Source organism: Monodelphis domestica, chromosome 5, assembly GCF_027887165.1.
Source record: "Monodelphis domestica isolate mMonDom1 chromosome 5, mMonDom1.pri, whole genome shotgun sequence".
Classification (NCBI taxonomy): domain Eukaryota; kingdom Metazoa; phylum Chordata; class Mammalia; order Didelphimorphia; family Didelphidae; genus Monodelphis; species Monodelphis domestica.
This window is the reverse complement of record NC_077231.1, coordinates 179,410,685-179,434,550: the sequence shown is the minus strand read 5'-3', so window position 1 is coordinate 179,434,550 and position 23,866 is coordinate 179,410,685. Positions and strand designations below refer to the sequence as shown.

Here is a 23,866-nt window from a genome sequence, read left to right as displayed (position 1 = left end):
GCTTATTTTGATGTTTTTAACAATAACTGGATGTTAAAACAACAGGCTGTGTTGCCTTTTTAGGCAAAATATTCCCCGTGTATTTAATAAGTTAAGAAAATCCTAGTATAATCATAAAAGTGTTACATCATCGCCATCTTAGCAATATAGGGCTTTGTGTAACAGCTGTGACATCATGATGGTGAAGTATTCATTTTTAAGCTTTAAAGAGGGGGGGAACCTTTACTGCAGTGTATCCAATAGGAATGTGATATGCAAATCAACTCATATTATCTCTACCCTGATTGGCTTGAGTTCTCCCGAATGTCACTGTCTCACCACCCAGCAAAGAGCTATTTTATAGCTGCCTAGAGATCAAATTATTACCGTAGAGAAGACCTTTATTTTTTTTTCTGTGTTTCATTAGCAGAATATTATAAAGCAATAAGCATACAAGAAGAGAGGCAGACGTTTTGCAGTGGGAATTAATGAAAGTATGTCTGTTGGGGTTCTTTGTTGTTTAAAAATCTTGTGATATCTCAGAAACAAAACACTACCTGGGGAACGGTGAATAAGGAAAGGCATAGCTTTGGTAATATTAGTTGCACCCAAATGTCTGATTATATAGTTTCTGTGATATCATCAGAACCTTTAGGTAGATATAACTTTATGTTTCCTGTTATCTTACTAGCATTCTTCTGTATTGGGGGAGGGGGGGAAGGCTCTCACACTCAACAGCTTTGGCATCACTCATCTATTCTACTGTACTTTTGAGGTGGAAAACAAAAAGCATATTTGTCTCCAGAAGGGGAAAGAAATGTCATTTGAAAACCTTCCCTAGGCTGTTCGTTCTAGTCGTGTTTATGGAGGTAGAATGGGCACCATATGCTATGCGGCTTGGCAAGAGGGAGATGAGATGGGACGTGGCTAGCTTCTTCCAAGTAATATACATATCTGCGTATACCGATGATTAACAAGGACAGAGGTAACTTGTACTAACCGATTCCCCTTCTTCCCAATTAAAATAAAATTATGCTTTTCCCGCCCCCTCTATATACCAGTCTTTCTGCTAGCTTGCAAATTCAAGGATCGGCTTGGGAATCATTTGAGAAGGAAACTAAAAGAAGCTCTGCTACCCAAAGACGGAAAGAAAGGGGGGGGGGGGAAGCAGGGGGGAGGGGGAGGGGAGGAAAAAGGAGGGAGGAGGAGTGCGGAGAAGCTAGGGAGGAAGGGGACGGGCACTGGTCTGGTCGTAGGACCTAATGCATTGCAAAGTACAACAGTGCGGTGATGGGGAAGGAGAGAAGAGCATAATGAGTTCTTTCCAGGTCCCCACTTTGAATGAAGGCAGAGAAAAAGTTGAGAAGACACCAGAGGGGCCAAATCCTTTATATTCCCAGGCGGACCGGACAGGATCTTCAATAAATCCAACTAGCAATGCTAACGGTTTGCTGCTGCGGCTGCCCTCATTGAGGCGGTGGCTGCTGCCTCTGCTGCTCCTGGTGCTGCTGCTGCTGCTACCACCACCTCTGCTGTTTCTGCTGCTGCTGCTATTTCTGCTGCTGGTGCTGCTGCCGCTGCTGCTGCTGCTGCTGGTGCTGCCGCTGCTGGGGCTCCTGCGTTACTGGGAGAGATTGTGCCGCTGCGACAGGGGACGACGAGGCTAGTAGCTCAAGGAGGCTCCAACGCGCAGGCGCTGTTGGACCCACTGACTAGATCCTCAGTCAAGGTACTAAGGCAAAAAAAAAAATCAGCAATTTATAGAAAGAAGAAGCTATAGTCTGTCAGGATATCCAATACCAACAGGTAGGAGGATATGCTCTTGGTTAAGTTGGGTGGGGGTGGGGTGGGGGGGAAAAGAGGGGGGGCGGCAGTGATGAAGCTGCAGGTTCACGGGCAGAGATACCTCCCTGTGGTTTTTGACAATAAACTGCATAATGGAAGTACACACAGACAATGCATCTTCAACAGGGCTTGTTGGGAGCTCCTTGTCAGGAGAGCATTTCAAGACTGAGGGAAATTGGGCTGCGAACCACCAAGAACAGCTCCCTTACAGCACAGAAGCGATTTCTCTTCCCTTCTCCGTGTATGTAGCGTGTGTGCATGTGTATGTATCTCTCTATTATAAATCCAGGGGTGGTGGATTTCAGGTTTCGTAATATGCCTGGTGCTGTCGGTATTTACCCGGGGACACACCAGTGGGGAAATTAAAATCATCCAACGGCAGATTTTGCCAGGGTTTGGGGTGGCTTTATTCGGGGTGGTATAAGAGTAGCAAAGGGAATAAGATTGGGGGGGGGGGGACTGAAAAGCCTGGTTTCCGTGTTGTGGCCCCAAAACCCAGGATCTGGGTACCCCGGTAGATGTGGGGATTTTTTTTTTTGCTTTAAAAATCTAGCTACTTGTTGTTTGGAGCAAGGAATAGCCGTGTAAATGGGAGAGGCTTAATTACCCAACATAGACCAGTTCACGTTAAATTCATTTGAATCCAGGCGGCCAAGGCTTACAAATGGAAGTGCATTATTCCTCTGGGTGTGTTTCCTTGGCCAATATTTACATTAACCATTGCAAAGAATCATGTGGGTTTAAAAGAGAAAAGATTCTTGCCAAAAAGGTGGGGGAAGGGGTGGGGGAGGGGGACGACAAAAGACTAAATCACATCACTGTTGTGTCCTCCTAGGACCAGTCTCTCTATTCATTCTAAAGTCTAAAGGTTTAGGTTTAGGAGAAAGAGCAAATACTCTTCTGCCTAGACAATATGCAGAAATGACTGTTTCGGATTCATGTGCTTCATGGGCTTTGGTTAAAATACATAAATTTTGCAGGGGTTCTTTGGGTGTGATCCATATCAACAGACCAGCTATCTGTAAAACACTGACAAATATTAAGACCTCAGATAGATGGAGATAATGTTCCTTTCTCTTTGTGTCTTTTATATCAGGGGTCTCAGTAGGCTTAATTTTGTATGCCAATGATTAATTCCTAGGCTGACACCATTTAAATAAGGAACATTTCATTCCTTAAACCTTAAAGGTATCCAAGTAAAATTAACCTTTTTTTTCTGAAACATAGAGACCCTTTCTGAACTGGATCACTTAAGAAAACATAAACAAGCCAATCCTTTGAAATTTCAGACAAAATTGAATAGCTTATAGCTTACATTTGATATCTAGGTACCTCCAATGTTTGCCAAAAAAAAGGGGAAAAAAAGATCAGATGTAAAACAAATAAAAATACTAGATTTTACAACTTCATTTGCTTTCCCATAAATTAACAGCTTCATGTTAGTACTTTCTGACATCATTGCTTGTTAACTTAAGAACTGATAGCTCAATTTTTTTTCAGATATTCTAATGGCAAATCAGATGGAAGAAAAGAGGATGTATGACTAGACACCAAATCATTTCTTTTTTGTGGATTACATTTGCAGTAAAATGTATGGATCTATCTCTTCCTTGTTCTTATATATAGATCATGAGACTTGACTGAGGCAATATCCTTAGCATCCATCCATCTATGGCGAACTATAGCCATGCAGCTGACAACATTTTGCAAAATCTCTCTCCTTTAACCGCCTTTCTGAAACTGACTTCCCTGGGTTTCATAATAGGAGTCAGCGTGGTGGGTAACCTTCTGATCTCCATTTTGCTAGTCAAAGATAAGACCTTGCATAGAGCTCCTTACTACTTCCTGTTGGATCTTTGCTGCTCAGATATTCTCAGATCTGCCATTTGTTTCCCATTTGTATTCACCTCTGTTAAAAATGGCTCTACCTGGACCTATGGGACTCTGACTTGCAAAGTGATCGCCTTCCTGGGGGTTTTGTCCTGCTTCCACACTGCTTTCATGCTGTTCTGCATCAGCGTCACCAGGTACCTAGCGATAGCTCACCACCGCTTCTATACAAAAAGGCTGACCTTTTGGACTTGTCTGGCTGTCATCTGTATGGTGTGGACCCTCTCCGTAGCGATGGCTTTCCCCCCAGTTCTAGATGTGGGCACCTATTCATTCATTAGGGAGGAGGACCAATGCACCTTTCAACACCGTTCCTTCAGGGCCAATGATTCCTTGGGATTTATGCTGCTCCTTGCCCTCATACTCCTAGCCACACAGCTTGTCTACCTCAAGCTGATATTTTTTGTCCACGATCGAAGGAAAATGAAGCCAGTCCAGTTTGTAGCAGCGGTCAGCCAGAACTGGACTTTTCATGGCCCAGGAGCCAGCGGTCAAGCGGCCGCTAATTGGCTGGCGGGATTTGGAAGGGGCCCCACACCACCCACCCTGTTGGGCATTAGGCAGAATGCAAATACCACAGGCCGAAGAAGGCTGCTGGTCTTAGACGAGTTCAAAATGGAAAAGAGAATCAGCAGAATGTTCTACATCATGACTTTCCTCTTCCTCGCCTTGTGGGGCCCCTACCTGGTGGCCTGTTATTGGAGAGTTTTTGCAAGAGGGCCTGTAGTTCCAGGGGGATTTCTAACAGCCGCTGTCTGGATGAGTTTTGCCCAAGCAGGAATCAATCCTTTTGTCTGCATTTTCTCCAACAGGGAGCTGAGGCGCTGTTTCAGCACAACCCTTCTTTACTGCAGAAAATCCAGGTTACCAAGGGAACCTTACTGTGTTATATGAGGGAGCAGCTGTAAATCTTTAGCCTTGTGAAACACTACCCTTCTCTGCTAAGCAATTGTGGCCTGTAGCCATATCTTGAGAAGAAAATCAAGAATGGGATCAGCAGTTGTAAGGATTTGGGCAACATTCTGCAGTCCTTGCATTAGCTCACCTATAATCCTATTTTAAAATCTCAAAGTGTTCCTGCTGACCATTGGTGAAGGTTTGTAATTAAGAAAGGACTGAACCACTGCCCTAAGTTTCTCTAGGTGGTGGAAATCTAGATCCTGAAAGTAGCAGGTGCTAAGTATCAGTGCTCAATGCTGTGTATATCACTACATAAGATAAGACCATCAAAAAAAAAGATTAGCATTGGACATCTTAATAAATTAATTTGACATGAGGTAAACGTGTTGATTAAAACAAAAAAACTAATTTTAGAAGTTTGAAGACTTTGAAACATTTCATACTCTTATTGTTTTTGCAAAGACTAATTACTGGGGGACTTAAAGTACTGTAATCAACTAAAGATGTGCCATTCATTATTGGATTATCACACTTTAAAAAATCTCTTTGCCTTGTAAGTTTTGGGGAGCATTGCAAAAGCAGGATTTTGGTTCCAGTTTGAGTTTACTTCCCACCCCACCCCATCCCACCCTCAAGTGTGTTACTGTTTCTAAATGCCATTTTTCTTACTGGTGAAATTACTAGCATTGGACTATGTTATGTAGCTGTTGGTTGATTTGGTAAAAACAAAAAGGTTTACTCGACTCATTTTATACTTTGCAAATACTAGATATCTGTCTGGTAGGCAACATTAGTGGTAATATCCAGTCATAATTGAGCAGTCGTTAATAATACAGAATCAACACACGTTGCCTTAAAGGGTTATCTAGTATTTTCCATTTTATTTATCATTGGAGCAAATAGGCAAGGAAAATTGAATCTGTACTAACTCTGGTCAGTCATCTGGGAGTGCATGAAAGATCACTTAATCCTCTCTTTCCTTTTTCTCCCATGGTTTGAAAAATTAGGGTGCACATCATTGGGATAATGTGAATCTTTTTTTTTTAAGGTGTGCTGCCCATTCTAGTTTGTTCTGAGAAACACAGGCAGTTGATGTATGTTTATATTTTGAGTCAGCTGTCACGGGGAGACCGCAGCCTTAGTATGATATCTTGCACAATTTGTGGAGCATTTATTCTACTGAAGGCACAGTCTTGTTTATACTTTCTGCACATTGGGTGTATTGGTCGTTTTAAATTATTTGAGTTTTAACTTGTGAAAGCTTATAATATGATTTCTGGTATTTTAGAAATACATTAGAGTCTGTGAGTCTCATTCTTTAAGATACAGATGTGTGAATTTCAATATAAAGTTGCATTTGCCAAAATTTACCTGTGTAGCCTGTTAATTTTCTTGGAATAAAATTTTTCTTTTTTTTTTTGACATTCATCTTTTTAAAAAAGGTTTAGTTAGGAAGCACAAAATAGGGAGATTGTAGATATGCAACGGTGTGTTATTTTCTTTAGTTGCTATACTCCCAAACTAAAGATATATGAATGATGAGGAGCACAAATCTGATAAATGGTCATGATCTTCAGTTGCATTGTAGGATTTCCATAATTAACTATCATCCTTGTTCTAACAGGCCATTTTTATTTGAAGTTGCAGACCAACATACCTGGTTGACTAAGAGTTTTGAAATAAGCACCGCATTTTAATTTTAGAAGGTAGTTATAGTTTAGCACCATAAATTTTCAGTTTCAAGAAGTACAATCTATGATAAAAATCTGACAGATCATCTTTTTTTAAAAAATAATATAACTGGAATTTGTATGGTGCAGGCCCCTTTCATTGTACAGTACTTTTGTATCCACAAAATTAATCTAACTATAAAAAAAGACATCATTAAAATTCTAAAAGTTCATGCTAACCTAGAATGATATATGGAACCATTCAGTTTTGCCCACATAAGAGCAAAGAATCCAAGCCATGATTTAGTGAGCAATTTGTTTGACCTCATTTCCACTTCATACCAAAATTGACTGGATCTGAGGCCAAAATGAACACACTACAGAGAAATGAACCTCAAAATAGAAATATGGGCTTCATTGATATAAAGACTGGACCTGTGATTTCTTTGGTATGAGGCTCTCACTGATGGAAATTGCCCCAACCAGTGCAAGTCAGCACCTTCTTGGTAACTTGGTAACCTAAAGAGTTGCCCAGAGCATTTAGAGATGAATTAATTGATTTGCCCAGCATTGCATGCGTCAGAATGTATTACTTGGTCTTCTTGGCTTAGAGGCTGGTTCTCTCTATTACACCATGCTATCTCTCCCATTGGCATGAGAATTGTTGATATCATGGTCTGAAACCCAATGAAGGACTTTTTTTGCCAAAGGAAATTTTGATCGCATTCAATTTCAAAACTAAAAACTTTCATAGAGGAAATATAATTATAGTAATTATGGCTATGGAGCACTGTAAGCAGGTAGAATTAATAATCACTAACAACTTCAACCTCACTCCACGAAGGATGTGGGACAAAATGTTGGGACATTAGTAGTATCCATTTCAAAGAAGAGAAAGCTGATAGTTTGTGTAGACAAACCAAGGGTTGAAATATCTAGCCTTGTTTCCCATATATCAATATATTGTAAATAAACATAGAAGAAAGTTACAAACCAAACTGTCCTATAAGTCTTAGTGAATTGGAAGCCACTTACTTTTAATGTGACTTGAAATGCTCAATTGTTACTTGCATATACATATAAGTAGACTAAGATTTTCAAATCAGATGCTGAGCAATGGGCAGGTTTCCAGTTGGTCAATGCTATTTGTATGTTATCAAGATAACAGTAAAAGGCAACATGACAGAGTGGATAGAGCTAGCTTCAAAGCCAGGGAGACCTGAATTCAGATTCCATTTCTGACACCCTGGCTGTGTGACCCTGGACAACTTACTTAATGTCTATACATTGTACAGACTCTCTTTTGTACAACTCTCTAAGACCTTAAAATATAGAATAAGTGCCAACCTACATTAATACAAAAGGCTTCTTTACTTGGGAATTCCCTATACCAAGAAAATCCCATATGCAGTCTCTGTTCCTGAGATAACTATAGTTATCAAAATACAAATGGTTGGGCTATGTTTGGTTTCTTAATGCCAAATTCAGATCAGCTGGCCTCCTAATCGAACACTCAATGGTTATAACAGTTGGAAATAACTGTTTTAACATGAAAATGATCTAATCAAGGCATCTTATAGACATAACCCCAGTGCTTTCTAACTGCTCAATGGAAAAGGCACATGTCAACAGCAATGATGTGCTGTGTCACATATTACTAACTCACCATCTGTAGAGCCTTTGCTTTGAATTTCTAGTAGCAATGATTAGTTTGCATTGATCCACCCACACACTTTGTGCCCAATGATCTATATTGGTAAGATGACTGGCTAACATTAGGAGTGTTGTTTGTGGCCATGGATTCTTATCCATTGATTAATTGAGTCACAAAGAGGCCCAATACCTTGCTTCAATCCCAAAGATGTGTTGACTATGCAATGCAAAATGAATGGCTGGAGATGGAAAGCACTGACTGAAGACAGAATATCTGAATTTCCAAACTGTTCCTTCTCTACTGAATTTATGTCTATTGTAGTTTGTTTGTGGTTGGTAAGCCCAGACTCAATTTACCAGAGATTGGTTTGTACTTGCTAATCATCTAATCTGCTCATTCTCTTGCTTCTGCTTTCATGGGTGCAACCTGATTAGTTTATACAGTACTTGAATAATAGACATGGTATTCATGGATATGAGTCAGACTCTCCTATTTTCCTTGGATTCTCTTCCATGCCTAGTCTCCTATGTCCCCTGAGGGCTCCCTGAGATCCCCTTCAAATCAATTTCCCTTCTACTCAAAGAAGTCTTGAACCATCCATCCATATACCAGTTAGGCAACCAATTACAGTATGACTGGGTGAATTGCATATTGTGGGCCTTTAAAATTGTCACTCGAATGAGTGAATGAATGAGAAACCACCAACCACTGATTTTCCTTCTTTTTGCCAGTTGTGTGAAAGAGGCACAGTAGAACCAGGAGTATCAGAGACTCTCCCACAGTCTTGGCTGTCAGCTTTAAGAATAGCTGAATCTCATCATGCCCACTCACCTGAGATATATAGGTTTGCCTATCCTTCCCCAAATCAACCCCTTACTCTCAAATATATTCCTAAGCCTAACAGAATAGCAAGTCTCAGGATTCCTAGTGCATCAAGGAGACCAGATTATATTTGGAATGGGTAAGGGTTGACCAGATTGTATGGAGAATGGACAGAGGTTCCTAGAAGAATTCCTCCATGGTGGCAACATAGTATATATCTTAATTTTTAGAGTTATGAGCAAAGGCGGGAACTATTTTACAATTGTATTAGTGTTTTTGGAGTGGTAAAAAAAAAAATAGTCACCTTGTGAATGTTTGGTTTTTGTTTTTTGAACCAGGCCTTAGTGTGAGCTTAGTAATTTTCCCCCCTAGCCTAAAAAACAAAATCTGGTTTGGTCTCCAAAATATGATTATATTGAAAATACAATGATTCACCTTTATGATGCTGGTGTGGAGAAGTGAATTCATTCCCAATTTATAAATAATTCTTGTGGGATATACACATGCTAAATCAGAAGCCATACAATAACAAATAGTCTTATGATGCAATTCATTGTTAATTTTAATGTTAGTATGACCAGTAATTCAGAGGGAAACACAACAAAGACTCTGCATGTCCAAGTGCTTACCACAAGATGTATTTTGCTTTCCTCTATATTTTATACCATTTTATTCGTAGCATAGCTTTCATTCTTAATAGAACAGAGTGGCTGTTATAGAATTCATTCATTCCATATGGGGAAGAAAAAAGAAGAAACAGGTAAGGTGAAAAATGTTAAGTTTTAAGTTTTATATAGCTAAATACATTTTATCCACATAGATATTTTTCAGAGTTGCAGATTATTTCTGGTTTCAGGATCCTAGAAAGGGTTATTCTCCTATGCCATGAATTTTACATTGGCATTTTTTTTTGGCATTGTACAGATACATGGTTTGATTTGAAAATTCAGGAATCTCTTATGAAAATGGTTTATTTGCTGAAAATATTTGCATGATAGTTTCTGGGGCTTTTATATTTCTTTCTGTAACATTCTGACAGTAAAATAATACAGCTCTTTAATGTTGAAGGCTACTTTTATGACTAGCCAGTAGGTTGTATATAAATGATCCAACTCATCTGACTCATTTGTGGATTTTTGGCCACCCATCAAACTATTCATACTGGTTTGTTAAAAAAAAAAAAAAGATACTAGTTCCAAGTAATAGCTTTTATTAAGAATAAGAGTGATGTGAAGAAAGCTTTCTGGACAACCCTTTTAACCCTGGCCTATAATGCTAGTATTCAGACATTTGTATGTATATGTGTGTGTGTGTGTGTGTGTGTGTGTATTTCAATTAAATTTAACAAACATTTTTAAGTATGTGTGCAAGGCACAGAGGTTTTCAATATGATGAAGGGGAGGAGAGGAGGGAACCTCATCTAGGTATGGGGGTTGATATCTATATTAAATGTATAGAGTCCAGGACAAGGCAGTAGAATGTTAAGGAATGGTGAATAAATAGTTTAAATAAACTAGAATTTAGAGTAATCAAGAGTGGTACTTGTGAAATAAGATTGGAAAGGCAAAATGGAGCCATATTGTTAAAAGTCTTGAATGACAAGTTAAGACATTTATAATTTGTTTCATAGTCAATGGGAAGCCACTCAAAGACTTAAAGGAAGAGAATGACATATTCAGATCAATGCATTAGAAATATTGTTTGTAGTGTGAATCATGGATTGAAAAGCACAAATATCTTGGATCTTGTCAAGGACTAGACATGAGAAGCAAAGGAGGGGAAAGTCAAATGTGGTACTGAGTTATGTTTTCTCAGTGACTTGGGAAATCACGATATAAACAACAGAAATAGTGATGTTAGGATCAAGGGCTGTTTCTAAGTGGTATATGATGATGGTTTTAGACATGCTGAATTAGAAGTGTGGACAGGACTTCTGGGTGGTAATATCAAGAAAGGAGTAGGAAAAAAAAAACCTTAGAAAGGAGTAGTTTGAGTTGTATTTTAAGTCTGAAAGTGAGATTGTAGAAGATTGAAAAGTGAATATTTGACTAGGAAGCAGAGGTGACAAATGTAGACTAGTCTTTCTAAAAGTTTAATAATGAAGGAGAGGAAGACAGCACAATACTTGAGAGCATACAGTCAAATCAAGGAAAGGCTTTAAACCAAATCTTTAGTTTTGTCAATGAATTTTCTAAATAAGAATTGTTTTTGTACAAAAGGAGAAGAGATCCTTTGGATGAATTCATCTATTGCCAAAAGGATTTCCTTCTATTGCTACTAACCCTTTAAAATGATCATACTATAAACGGGGCAAAGAATTGTTTAATTGTTTAGTCCCTTTCTCTTAGGAAGGTCAGGTGCCAGCTTGTACCTATGTAGAAAGAAAATATCCCTTCAATTAGTGGAAAAACTCTCCAAGGAATCTGCCTTTTCCAGAACTGGCTTGAGAGACAACTTCATCTGCAAAGGGCAAAGTCACAAACCCTAACACCTAGAAGTGTTACAAGTAGTACTCGGGAAAACTTCATGACAGTCACCATAGATAGGCTGCAAACTATGGGGGCAGCCACCTTCAACTTAGAGTAAAATGCAATCTGGTTCTCTGAAGCAGAATCTAACAGAGATGTTCTCCCATTTGTGCCTGGGAAACTACCCTTTCCCTAGCACATGAGTTAGGGTGGGCAGAATATAATGTAAATTCTAGTTTGTTAAGCTTTTCAAAAAGATAATGGAAAATGTTTCATTTCATTTTTTAATGTATTAGAGGCTATACTTTAGAGGATCCTTGGTCTGATCATTGTGGAGACGCCCTCCCCAACATTTGCTTCTTCATGCTCTGATTCCAGTTTACAATCTCTTATAAATTCTACATTAGACCATCTATCCATTGTTTTGGATGCCTTCCTTAATTCAATTCAATAAGAATATATGAAGAGTGTATTACAAGAAGGTACTGTGCCAGGCTTTACAGAAATTCTTACCTGGTGTGTCTGAACTTAAAAAAAAAATATTTTAAAAATATAATTCTATTTCAATATAATTGGTTTCCTTTGTAATCAGATACATTTTATGTGTTTAAAAACATTATTCTGAGAAGGTCTCTATTTGCTTCATCAAACTGTCCAATGATTCCATGATACAAAAGGTTAAGAATCTCTACTTTAGGATGACAAAGTATCTCATTTTATGTTTGCTGTGACTATCAGATATGGCCTGTCTAGACTACAGGGGGATAGCTGAAGAATAGGCAAAGCTCTGGAATAACCATCACGCATGAAATTCTTAATGATGAGAAATTATTTACAATATGCTTTGAAATCTGAAACAGAGATTTGGTTTCCCTCAAATCTGAAAGTCTTGAGGTAGTTGACCTTTTTTGCCATTATGTAATATTATCTCTCTATTCTAGTAATATAGAGAAAAAATGAAACACTTCTTATCCTCATAGAACTCATTCTATGGGTTCTTTCAACATTTTGTGGGTGCCAGTATGACAGAAGAGTAGTCCATATGTCATTCCTCACTATCACTGTATGGACCAGTCTTCCTCCCTTTCCAACCATTCATTTCCTGGAAAATATGTTTTATGATATTTTTTGTAGGCAAATACTCATTAGCAATATGCTATAGATTACTTATACTCACAGTGTGTCTCTTCATCGACTTTTGAATCACCTGTAATTTGCATTCTTTATAGATTATAGTATTCCATGATTCACAGTCTTGTGAATCTTGCTGGAATTCTTCCAGCATCACTGGAAGAATAATTTTGTTAAAAAGATGTTTGCTATGTTTATTTGTTGGTTTTTGCATATAAGGGTATATGTACTCAATATTATTTTGGGATGAAGAACATTAGAATTTTAAAAATATCTGAACCACTAATATGAGATTCACTATCTTCAGATAAAAATGGTATATATTTGAAACAAAAATGAATGGCTTGCTGGAAACAAAAATATGAATACTCATAATGCTAATAGCCAATATTAATATCTCTCATCTATTCTCTTCTTTTCACTCACAGCTACCACTCCAGTTCAGGCCCTTCTTAACTTCTTAAATGAACTATTGTAATAGAATCCTAATTGGTCTCCCAACTTCAGTTCTCTCCCTTCTTCACCCTAATCTTCTCCACAGATGCATGATTTATAGTCCTAAATTATAGATCTGGCGATGTTTCTCTCATGCTCAGAAAACTCCAGTGGCTCCCTATTGCCTGGCTTTAACTAGCCCTTCTGGACTTAGTAAATATGGCCTCCCTTCACACATTCTGTGATTCAGTTAAACTAGCCTAAATCCTCCAAACTCAACATTCCATCTTGGTGCCTTTTCTCTGGCTGTCTCCCAATGCCTGGAATGCACTACCTCTTTACCACACCTTCTTAAAAACCCTAGCTTCCTTCAGAGAATTACAAAATGAGACTTCTTACCCCTCCAACTGCTTGTGCCTCCCCCTCATCCATTCCAGCTGATGCTACCTTGTATTAACATTGTAAATATTTTGTATTTACTTATAAGCATGCATGTTATTCCCCCCCCCCCTTGACTCCAATAGAATGGAAGCTCTTCGAGGGCAGATTTTTTTCTTCCTATATATCTTTGTATCCTCAGTATCTAGGATAGGGGCTGGCACATAGTAGGCACTTAATAAATGCTTGCTGATTAATTAATTGACTGATTGATTGACTAGTTCACAGTTTTATAGTCCTTTAAAGTACATTCCTCACCATTTTGTTGTCAAATTTTTATGATGTATTTGGTATGGTATGTCAACAATTCATGATTTCTTCACCAATGTAGATCACAACACCTCTACAACCTAGTAGATTATCTTTGAGAATTACTGTGGCTGAAAAATTGATCACACCAATGAGTCTCAACAAATCTAGCTAAGATTGATCTTCCGATGACAACTTAAGAATATCAGTTGTTCATATTCAAAGTCTTCCCACCTTGCCAACATTTGTGAAAACTCAAGGTAAGGGCAATGTTAGTAAATTCAACAACCAGCTCTTAAGGGAAAATGTATGCACAGAACACTTTTAAGTCTAATCCATACTCTCAGCATTTTTTCCATAACTTTCTTAAATGCAGAAAAACACTAAGGCAATAAGTCAAGCTTTGGTTTGTAGCTTTTGCCAATTTCTGAAGCACAAATGTTGAGGATGAAAATCTAATAATCAGTTCTCAAGCTATTATGAGCTGGTTCCCACATACTCCTGACCCAAGGTCTCCTCAATAACATGACAAAGCCCTGAAGTAGAACTTCAGCAGAGATTTTCCTCCTAGCAACAGCAAGAAATTGCCCACTGAAAGGGAAAAAAATAGCTAATACAGAACATGCATCATATTTTCTTCTTAGAATGTATGTAACTGTTTGAAGTAGGGTAGCAAAAAAAAAAGGGAAAAATCTATTCTGTTGTTTCCATGACTTAGAATTAATTCAGTTTAGACATTTTTTTTTCTCCCTTTAGGATAAGGACTCTCTGATATATGTGACAGCTTTAACTGGCTCCATTTCCAAAGTGGGCCAGTTTATTTTTTACTTAGATAATTTTAGGTTCTGTCCCCCCAATCCCCACCATACAGTGCCAACACCCAATTGACATAATCCACTGTAATGTAAAACTCATGTTCAGAAGATCTACCAACCTTAGCCTCTCTAGTAGTTGGGGTTACAGGAGTGAGCCACTAATGGAGATCAATTTAATCTTTAGAGATAATCTAATCCAACCCACCCCATTTTACAGATAACAAAATCAAGACCTAGAAAGATATAAGTATTGGACCCAAGTCATACACCTAATTAGTGGCAGTGTAGATACAAGAATCCTAGTCACATGAGAATCATTTTAATGTCCTTCCCCCATACCCAAACTTCCACCTTCCTTATTTTTCCTATAGAAAAATAGGACCTGAGGATAAAAAAGAATAAAAAAGGCATTGTGTTTTTGACCTGGAAAGTACTTTAGAAATTATCTGCTCCAAATCACAGATTTTACAGATGAAGAAATTGAGGTTAAACAACTTATCCATTTCCTTAACTTTGAGTAAGGAACTATTCCATAAAAGGAAAAGTATTCTATATTTTAAAATAACTCCAGAGGAAACTATCTTTTAAAGAAACCCATTACAAAGAGTAACATTACCCTAGAGGAATAATTTCTTATAAACAACAAATATTATGCTATTTTTTAAGCATTATAGACTTTTGTTCTGTATTCTCTTATTTTATAAAAGTAGAGATTAAAGAATATTTGCTCATCATATTATGTATACAGATCCTATAGCCTATTATCAGACTCTATTCCTCTACACTCAGTATTTTTGGTCTAAATTGGCATTTTCCAATAGTTCTCTTCAGAACCTTCCTCAAGTTCTTAATCTTCTTTATCTAGGGAGCTTAGGACACAGTAGGAGCCTGATTAATGCAGACTGTAATGGGGGAATGACCTCATGATTTCTGCATATGTATCCCAAGTCCTGCCGATTTTCTAACTACTGACTGACTCACAGCTTGTTATTTCACCAGGACCTCTGCCACCTTCTTCTCTTTCTGAACTTGAACTATTCTTTACCTTGTTTTGGAGTAACTGACTTTTCTTTCCCCCAAGTGGACATTGGTGCTATGGTTGTACTTAATTCCTGTTATTTGACTATTCTGATGTAGGATTTTGAAAAATGATTTTTGTCTTCCAATGTACTACCTACCTACCTTCCCCTATTTCATCCTATGTGCAGGCTTAACAAGCAGACTCTTCCTCTCCATTGCCCAAGACAATGAATGAAGCCATTAAAGGCCATTGGCTTTGTTTCCCTTAGTTTGACATTAATGCATCAATACCAACTTTCTCGAACGTTCTTACTATGTGCCAGGTACCATGTCAAATATTTTACAATTATTATCCCATTTGGTCCTCACAACTACCCTGAGAGGTATCCCCACTTTATAGATGAGGAAACTGAAGCAAAAAGAAGTTAAATGACTTGCCGAAAATAATACAGCTAGGAAGTAACTGAAGCTGGACTTGCATGTTATTTTAGCTAATTGGCACTTGCCTAATGGTTTTTTGCTTTATATTAAATTTTCCCAGTTTGTTAATTTTGTTGCAGTAGTTCAGATTTTTCAGTTGTGTATGATTCTTTGTGATCCTATTTAGATTTTCCTTGGCAAAAGATACTAGAATGGTTTATTATTTCCTTCTCCAGTTCATTTTACTGATGAGGAAATTGAGGCAAACAAATGATGTGCCCAGGGTCACATAGGTAGTGTCTGAAGCTGGATTTGAACTGAAGTCTTTCTGACTCAATGCCTGGTGCTCTTTCCACTAAACAACCTAACTGCCCTTTATTGATTTTAGAGAGAATAGAGAATAGAACTGTCTTCCCTATTTAAATAGTCTTTGAGTAGGTCTTCTCTGCTTTTATGTTTACTTCAAGTTAGCAATTTTCACTTGAATCAGCTCTACCTGGCACTCTGCTTTCATTTCAAACAACCAAATTATGTACAGTTGTATACTGTTCTTCCTTTTTAATGTTCCATCATCTATAAATAATTCATGGGATTTCTTTCTGGGATGAAGCATATAGTTAAACTAAGAAAGACCTTCCATCCATCCAGAGAATATGGTTATGAGCCAATTCATCCACACAAGTTTATTGGGTGCCTGCTAGAGCTAGGATTGGCCCCAAGGACCTCCAAAGAGGCCTGTTTCCTTTTCAGTGTATTTAGCTCTCTTTCTGTGTTTGCCTTTGCTATGCCTTTCATGCATGAAAACACTGGCTTTTAATATCATCCCAGCGCAGGAGTGTTTTGCTATTACTCAGAAGTAAAACAAGACCATCTGATGAGGTCTCTCTCTCTCTTTTTTCTTTTTTTAATCACATTTAAGTCATAGATGGAAAAGAAGGCTACCCCGACAAAAGTAGTCTTTATTTAGACATACAGCTTAAGAAATATTTTTAAATACTGTAACAACAAACTAGAAACTTCATTGGCAGATAACTGTTTATCAGACTCCTTGTATAGATGGTTTTCTTTCACTTTCAGGACACCTGCATTGCTTACCTTTTTATGACAAATTTTTTAATTTTCTTTTTCAGAATACATGTAGATATAATTTTTAATAATTGTTTTCTGATATTTTGTGATTCATGTTCTTTCACTCCCTCCCCTCCCCTTCCCAAGATGGCAGGTAATATGATATAGGCTATACATGTGTTATCAATAATGCAGTATATGTTTCCCTGTTCCTCATGTTATGAAACAAGACATATGTCTCTTACACAAGAAAAAAAAAACATGAAGGAACTAAGTGGATAATGGTATGCTTCCATTTGCATTCAGATTCCATCAGTTTCTTCTATGGCAATGATAGCCTGTTTCAACTTGAGTCCCTTGGAGTTGTCTTGAATCTTTTCATTGCTAATAATAGTTGTCATTCACAGTTGACCATCGTATTTTATTGCTGTTTCTGTGTACCAGTAATATTCTCCTAGTTCTGCTCACTTCACTTTGCATCATTTCATATAAGTCTCTGAGTTTTTTTGTGATCATCTTGTTTACATCCATGACAATCATATGCCACAATTTGTTCAGCCATTCCCCAATTGATGGATATTCCTTCAGTTTCCAATTCTTTGTTATTACAAGATTTTCTTACTTTTATTTAGAGAGGGAAAGAAGAAATCAGAGAATTAGAAGTGGAAATTACCTAAGAAGCCATCTAACTCTCTCATTTTACAGATAAGAAACTGAGACACAGAGAGATTAAGTGGCCTGCTTCTGGTTAAATAAGTAGCAAATATCAGAGCAGGATATGAATTCAGGTTCTATGACTCCAAATCAAAGTTTTAATTATCTTAGCAGTGAACTCTTTAAAGCATGAGAACAACATGGGAAAAGGTTCTTGCCTCCTAGGAGACATGATGAATTTTCACATTTTTCACTGCCCTAAGATTTCTAACTGTCCACTGAGTATTAAATAAAATTACTGTACCGATGCTTTTGAAAATAATGCCACCTGATTCATTGATGTGGAAAAGGCTCAGATCCTTTTATCTGATGCTGTTACTGTTGATGATTTGGTTTGTCTAGAAGGCTGTGGGCTTATTCTGCAATGACACAGCTCTCACTGTTTCTCATTTCTACTCTAGGTATAAAATGTTCTCCTTTCAGAAAGAGAAATAGTAGGATTCTGTCATAAAATCATTAAAAAAAAAGTGTGGTAAGTTTCTTCCAAAAGGGTATGTCACCTCTGTGCACTGGCATTTAGCATAATATATTTTTGTTCATGTACATGTATGTTGTGTGTGTGGCTCTAAAACCGATTTCCATTGCCCTGGCATGATAAAAATAGATTTTAACAAATATGAAACCAAAGACTATTTTAGTTTTCCATGTAGAAGCAGTATGCCTTTGCTCAGGGAACCCATAGCAAGGATCTAGCATTCCTCTTTACTTCCAGAAGATAACAGGGGAAGGAGAAGATATTGCCCCAAGTCTTTGAGACATTTTCCATCCTTCAAAGAGGAAAGGCACGCAGATGAACGCACATGGTCTTAAGATATAGAAATGTGAAAATTAAAAGCAGAGGAATGAAAAGGGGCTAAGCAGTTGAGAAAATGGGAAAGAAGTAGTGAGTTTTATTGCAGTGATTAAAGTCAGAGAGAATGGTTGGCAAAGACTTCATTGGACTAGGTAAGTTTTAAGAGTTTAGAAAAGCATAAGAATCATCTTCACCTAGGATGAGCTACATTATAGCTCAAAGGCAACACAGTTTTTTCATTATTAATTCTTTGTCCAAGAACCTACTGAAATGGAAGCTTCTTAAAGGGCATGGGTGGTATGTCATTTATCTTTGTAACTGCCCTGGCACCTCACACAATGCGGGAACTTAATAAGTATTTGAATGAATGTATGAATTTGTCATCTAAAAAATCAAATCTAAACTCCTCAGCCTGTTATTAAAGGCCCTCAATAATCTAATCTAACATACTTATTTAAGTATTTAGTTCTCTTCCCTAATCTGTAACCTCTACAGGTCAGATGAGTCTGTTTATCATCCAATACACAAGCCATACAACACAGGCAAAGGCCCTCCTTTACTCCCTTACCTCTTTAAATTCAACTCATCTTTCAAGGCTCAGCTAAAGTCCTTCCTGTGATTACTCTAGCCTACATTGATCTCTCCTTTCTCTGAATTTCTACAGAACCAATAGTCTGTATGACACAATTTCTCACTTGGTAATGCACTATCTGTGATATTGTTCCCTAATTGTTTCCATTTGAGTATATCTTGGCTTGCCAACAAGCCTACTGGAGGCAATAACTCCTATTTATCGATTCTTTTGAATTCTTCCCGTCTCTTTTCTTAGAGCTAAACAGAGAGTAGATCTTATTAAATAATTCTAAATTATTTAGGGCAATGGTGAACAGGAATAGGGTGACTGACCTGTCCATTGATAATCTTTTTTTTTTTAAATGGTTAATCTTAAAGATTTACTTTTAACCTCTGTACCCAGGTTTACTAGTGCTGCTAAAAAAGTAGTAAAATGGACTAACTTCTATTTCTCTCCTTCTGGGAATCCCTCCCTAACAGCTATCTACTAGAGATACACAGTGGAGTAACCATGTAAATAAACTACTGTAACAGTTTCATGACCAGTTCTTCTTTCTCTGGTCTCTCCCCACTCCTCTGTCTTCCTTCAGCTATCAAGCTGATCTTCTTAAAGATCTGACTATATCACTGTTTCCCCATCCTTTTCCATAAATTCCTGGGGTTCCCTATTGCCACCAAGATCAAATATAAACTCCTCTGTTTGGCCTTCATAACCTGGCCCTTTCCCACCTTTCCAATCTCCTTATATTTTATTCCCTTTCAAATACTCTAATCCAGTGACACTGGCTCCCTTGCTGTTACTGAAACAAGACTCCTCTCCAAACTCTGCATATTTTCACTGGCTGTGACCTCCATGCCTGGAATTCTCTCCTTGTCTCCCCTTGCTGACTTTCTGGGCTTCCTTTAGGTCTCTAAAAGCTAAAAGCACATCTCTGCAAGGAGCCTTTCCTGGTACATCTTCATTCTAGTGCCTTCCCTCTGTGATCACCTCCAAGTTAGATTTTATTTGACCTCATTGTTTGCATGTTATCTTCCTCACTCGATTGTGAGCTCCTTGAGGGAAGGGAATGTTTCCACCTTTCTTTGTATCACCAGCACCTAAGCCCAGTGCTTGGCACAAAGAAGGCTTTTAATGAATCCTTGTTGATTTGACTAAAAGCAAGCAGAGGGAAGGTTAGGAAGGAACCTGGGTAATCAAATCCCTGTGAATACATTCTGTTTTACAAATGAAATAGTTCAAAGTATTCTACTGACCTGTTTTTGGTAGGATGTACTTGAGTTTTGACAGCTGTAAGGATCAATTTGTGTTGATCTAGCCACACTCTCTCTTATAACCAGTGACACACAAATTCCAAACAGCTGACCCATGTAATGTAGTTAACTGTTTGCATGCATTTATCAAAGCTCTGCAGTTGGCAATGGAGAACAGGCCCTCATTAATAGAACTTAGAAATATCTCTGTTATGGATTCAACTATTTGAAGAAAGGTATTTTCCTTTTGAAACATCTCTCTATAGCTTAGCTTTCCTCTTTTTATTATTTTCATTATTTTTATTATGTCATGAGTAACTCTTTAAATTATGTTGAGCTTTCCTAAACACAGTAAGTACCTTCCCCCAAAGAACTTACTAATTGTAATTGCATATATGCAATTATGCAAATATATGTATACACATATATATATATACACAAAGTCAAGTTAGCTATAATGGCAATGTGTTGCCCTCTGTGTATGTGTATTTGAGGAAAGGAAGAGAGGGGAAAAGAAATAGAGGGAGAGAGGAAGAGAGAGACAGAGACAGAGACAGTGAGAGAAAGAGAGAGAGAGAGAGACAGACAGACAGACAAAGAGGAAGACCTAAGACCTAGTCTGATACATTTATAATGCTAAGGAAAGGAACCGGAACCAATATTAAAGCTTGTAAAGTATAAGCAAGTAATGAGCTAATTGGAGTAAATTTAGATGTCTGTAAAATGTGTTCTAGGGTAACAAGTACTCACCAAACTACTCAAAATATAGAAGTTGAAAAGTATGTTAAATATTATATTTACTAGCCATAAGGATAGACAAGTTATTTAATCTCTTGAGATTCAGTTTCCTAATCTATAAAATGGGAATGATAATATTTCTTATAATTATCTTACTGGGTTGTCCTTAGGCTTGAATGAAGGAATGAAAGAAAAAGCATTTTTAAGTATTTATTATGTGCTATACCATAGAACTAAGCACTGGAGATACAAATACAAAAATGAAGACAGTTTCTAGTCTTCCTTACATTTCTTTTTTTTTTTGTAAACCCTTTCTGTCAGCCTTAGAATCAATACTATGTATTGGCTCCAAGGCAGAATAGTGGTAAGGGGTAGGCAATGGGAGTCAAGTGATTTGTCCAGGGTCACACAGCTGGGAAGTGTCTGAAGCCAGATTTGAACCTATGACCTCCTGTCTCTAGGCCTGGTTCTCAATCCATTGAGCTACCCAGCTTCCCCCCCCCACCCCTTTCCTTACATTTATAATAGAATGAGATGATACATCCTTGGAGAGGTGTTTTGGTTAGACAATTATAGGAATGGTAAAAGGAGACACAAGGTAGTAGATGACATACACCTTCTAGAAGCAATGGCAATACTGATCTTATCATGATAAAATACTTTGCAAAATGTAAAGAACTATGTAAATGTCAATAGTTATTATTATTATTACCATCATTCTTATTGTTGTTGTTATAACCACTTCTACAACATAACATGGCCATACAAATTTACAATTTCTTTTTTGATACAACTGATTTTCATTCCAACTTGTGATCTCATCCATGAAGGGAATTGCTAGTATGGCAACATTCTCCCTCTACCCCCTCACCACTACAGGTTAGCAATTCGCTACAAGTAATAGTCTTAAAGAGTTGTTGAGTTGTCATCATTGGGGAGGTAGAATGGCATACTGAGAGGTTCTACGAGTTGTCCTTCACATCCAATATTGTGTCAAAAGGGGAATATGAACCCCAGTCTTTATGACCTGAAATGCTGCCCACTATCCTCTACACTATGCTGCCTCTTGATTGATAAAATATGATTATAAATCTGCTAGAATCATAGAATCTATCAGCAATTACTTTTTGAGGTATGGGCAAAGTGCTTTAGAATAAGTTTAATTCATTTCATTCAGATTGTAGGCTACGGACAACCTAAATGCTGCTGAATTTTGGGTTTTCAGAAAGCACTGGCTGTTTTATTAAATTATTACTATCACTATCATTGTTATTTTAAACCAAGACAAATTTAGGTTATGTGAGTGTCAATTGGGTACAGGAATGAGACAGGCTAGTAATTTCATTATGTTGTCAGAGAAGTAAAAGCCCTGCTTATTTGTCAGAGATAACAAAACTAAAGAGTTGGATTTCTTGCTTTCCCTATGCAATAGATTTTCACAATAAGGGAAAAAATTATGTGTTACACATGGACTAGATGTCTATCAATTACTTAACAAATAATTCTCAGATATTAGGGTATCTTTTCTTGCCCAAACTTTTAATTCAATCATTATAGGGAAATCAAATGGAGGAAATTTCCTCTATTGACTCAAAGTGGCCCCTCTTTGGTAATTGATAGTATGAGGGTTGATTTGGGAAACTGATGAATTAAATATTTGGCCCAGGATCACACACTTTATAATATGTGTCAGAGGTAGGACAAAGAGAACCGTCAGAGCCACCCTGGTCTTCCAATGACCTAATAGTTCAGAACCATTCCAAGACAATAATTCTACCTAGGAGCCCAAAGTATTTCTTACAGACTTGACCTGGGCATGGCCTGAGCCTTTGTAAGTAACTTTTGGAAATATTAATACTATCCCCCAGTTTGGAAGAAATGAGCTGAGGGCTATGTGGAAAACCCTAAGAGCCTCTCATTTCTTTGTATAGTCCTCAGACCTGACATGGAAGAAATTCTTTAATATTAATAAGAAACTCTTGGGGGCATCTGGGTAGCTCAGTGGATTGAGAGCCAGACCTAGAGATAGGAGGTCCTGGATTCAAATTTGGTCTCAGACACTTTCCAGCTGTGTGACCCTGGGCAAGTCATCAAACCCCCATTGCCTAGCCCTTACCACTCTTCTGCCTTGGAACCAATACACAATAATGATTCCAAGATGGAAGGTGAGGGTTTAAAAAAAAAAAAAGAAGAAAGTCTTTAAATTTTCCCCAATCTGTTTTGGTTCTCCCTCACAAAATAGTTGAGATAGTCTGAAAGAGGAAGATCAGAGAGGAGGGGGATTGTGAGAAGGGAGAAATAACTTTCAGAGGGGCTGAAGAAATCTAGTAGGAAGGCAAGATACAAGAGAGCTATAGCAGGGGAAGGCGCAGGGAGCCAGGAGCATTCTAGCTGCTTCTTAGAAAATCAGTCTTATCAATAATCCTACTCTCAAAGTCCACTTTGTCAGTTGGGGCAGTATGATGCAGTGGATAGAGTACTAGATTTGAAATCAAGAATTAAATAGCTTCTACAACATTGGCAGACAATGCTATAGACATTTAAGGTTTGCAAATCTTGTTGCTCAGTCATGTCCAACACTTTGTGATCCCATTTGGAGTTTTTGTTTTTGGCAAAGGTAGTGGTTTGCCATATCCTTCTCCAGCTCATTTTACAGATGAGGAAAACTGAGACAAACATGGTTGAGTGACTTGCCCATACAGCTAGTGTCTGAAGTCAAATTTGAATTCAGGACAATGAATCTTCCTGACTCCAGATCCAACACTCTATCCACTGCACCACCTAGCTGCTATTAGATATACAAATATACAAACACATATGTTCATGTATATGCATTTATATACACATACTTGTTAATTATTCAAATTCAAGTCTTCTTGATTATATGTCTAGCACTCAATCCACTATACCATCTAGCTGTCCAAAATGTATGGCTATTGCTAGCAAAATAATATATTCTATAGTGGTAACCCTATTCTCTAGTTCAAAGAAAG

The 23,866-nt window shown here is 37.7% G+C and overlaps 1 protein-coding gene across 3 annotated transcripts; it reads left to right on the top strand.

Moving 5' to 3' along the window:
* Positions 1–377: 377 nt before the first annotated feature.
* On the top strand, positions 378–5,980 carry GPR85 (G protein-coupled receptor 85). Of its 3 annotated transcripts, none has more exons than XM_007504160.3 (3): positions 378–1,785; positions 1,951–2,065; positions 3,325–5,980. In XM_007504160.3, the coding sequence occupies exon 3, from the start codon at positions 3,496–3,498 to the stop codon at positions 4,606–4,608; it is 1,113 nt and encodes a 370-aa protein (XP_007504222.1). In that variant the 5' UTR covers positions 378–1,785; positions 1,951–2,065; positions 3,325–3,495; the 3' UTR covers positions 4,609–5,980. The 3 variants fall into 3 exon arrangements, with proteins under 3 accessions (XP_007504222.1, XP_007504219.1, XP_007504221.1); XM_007504157.3 differs by having other exon boundaries at positions 1,951–2,086; XM_007504159.3 differs by lacking the exon at positions 1,951–2,065.
* Positions 5,981–23,866: the final 17,886 nt, after the last annotated feature.

Coding starts and splice junctions, on each gene's coding strand:
- GPR85 (XM_007504159.3), top strand. CDS start 3,496: ATGGCGAACTATAGCCATGCAGCTGACAACATTTTGCAAAATCTCTCT.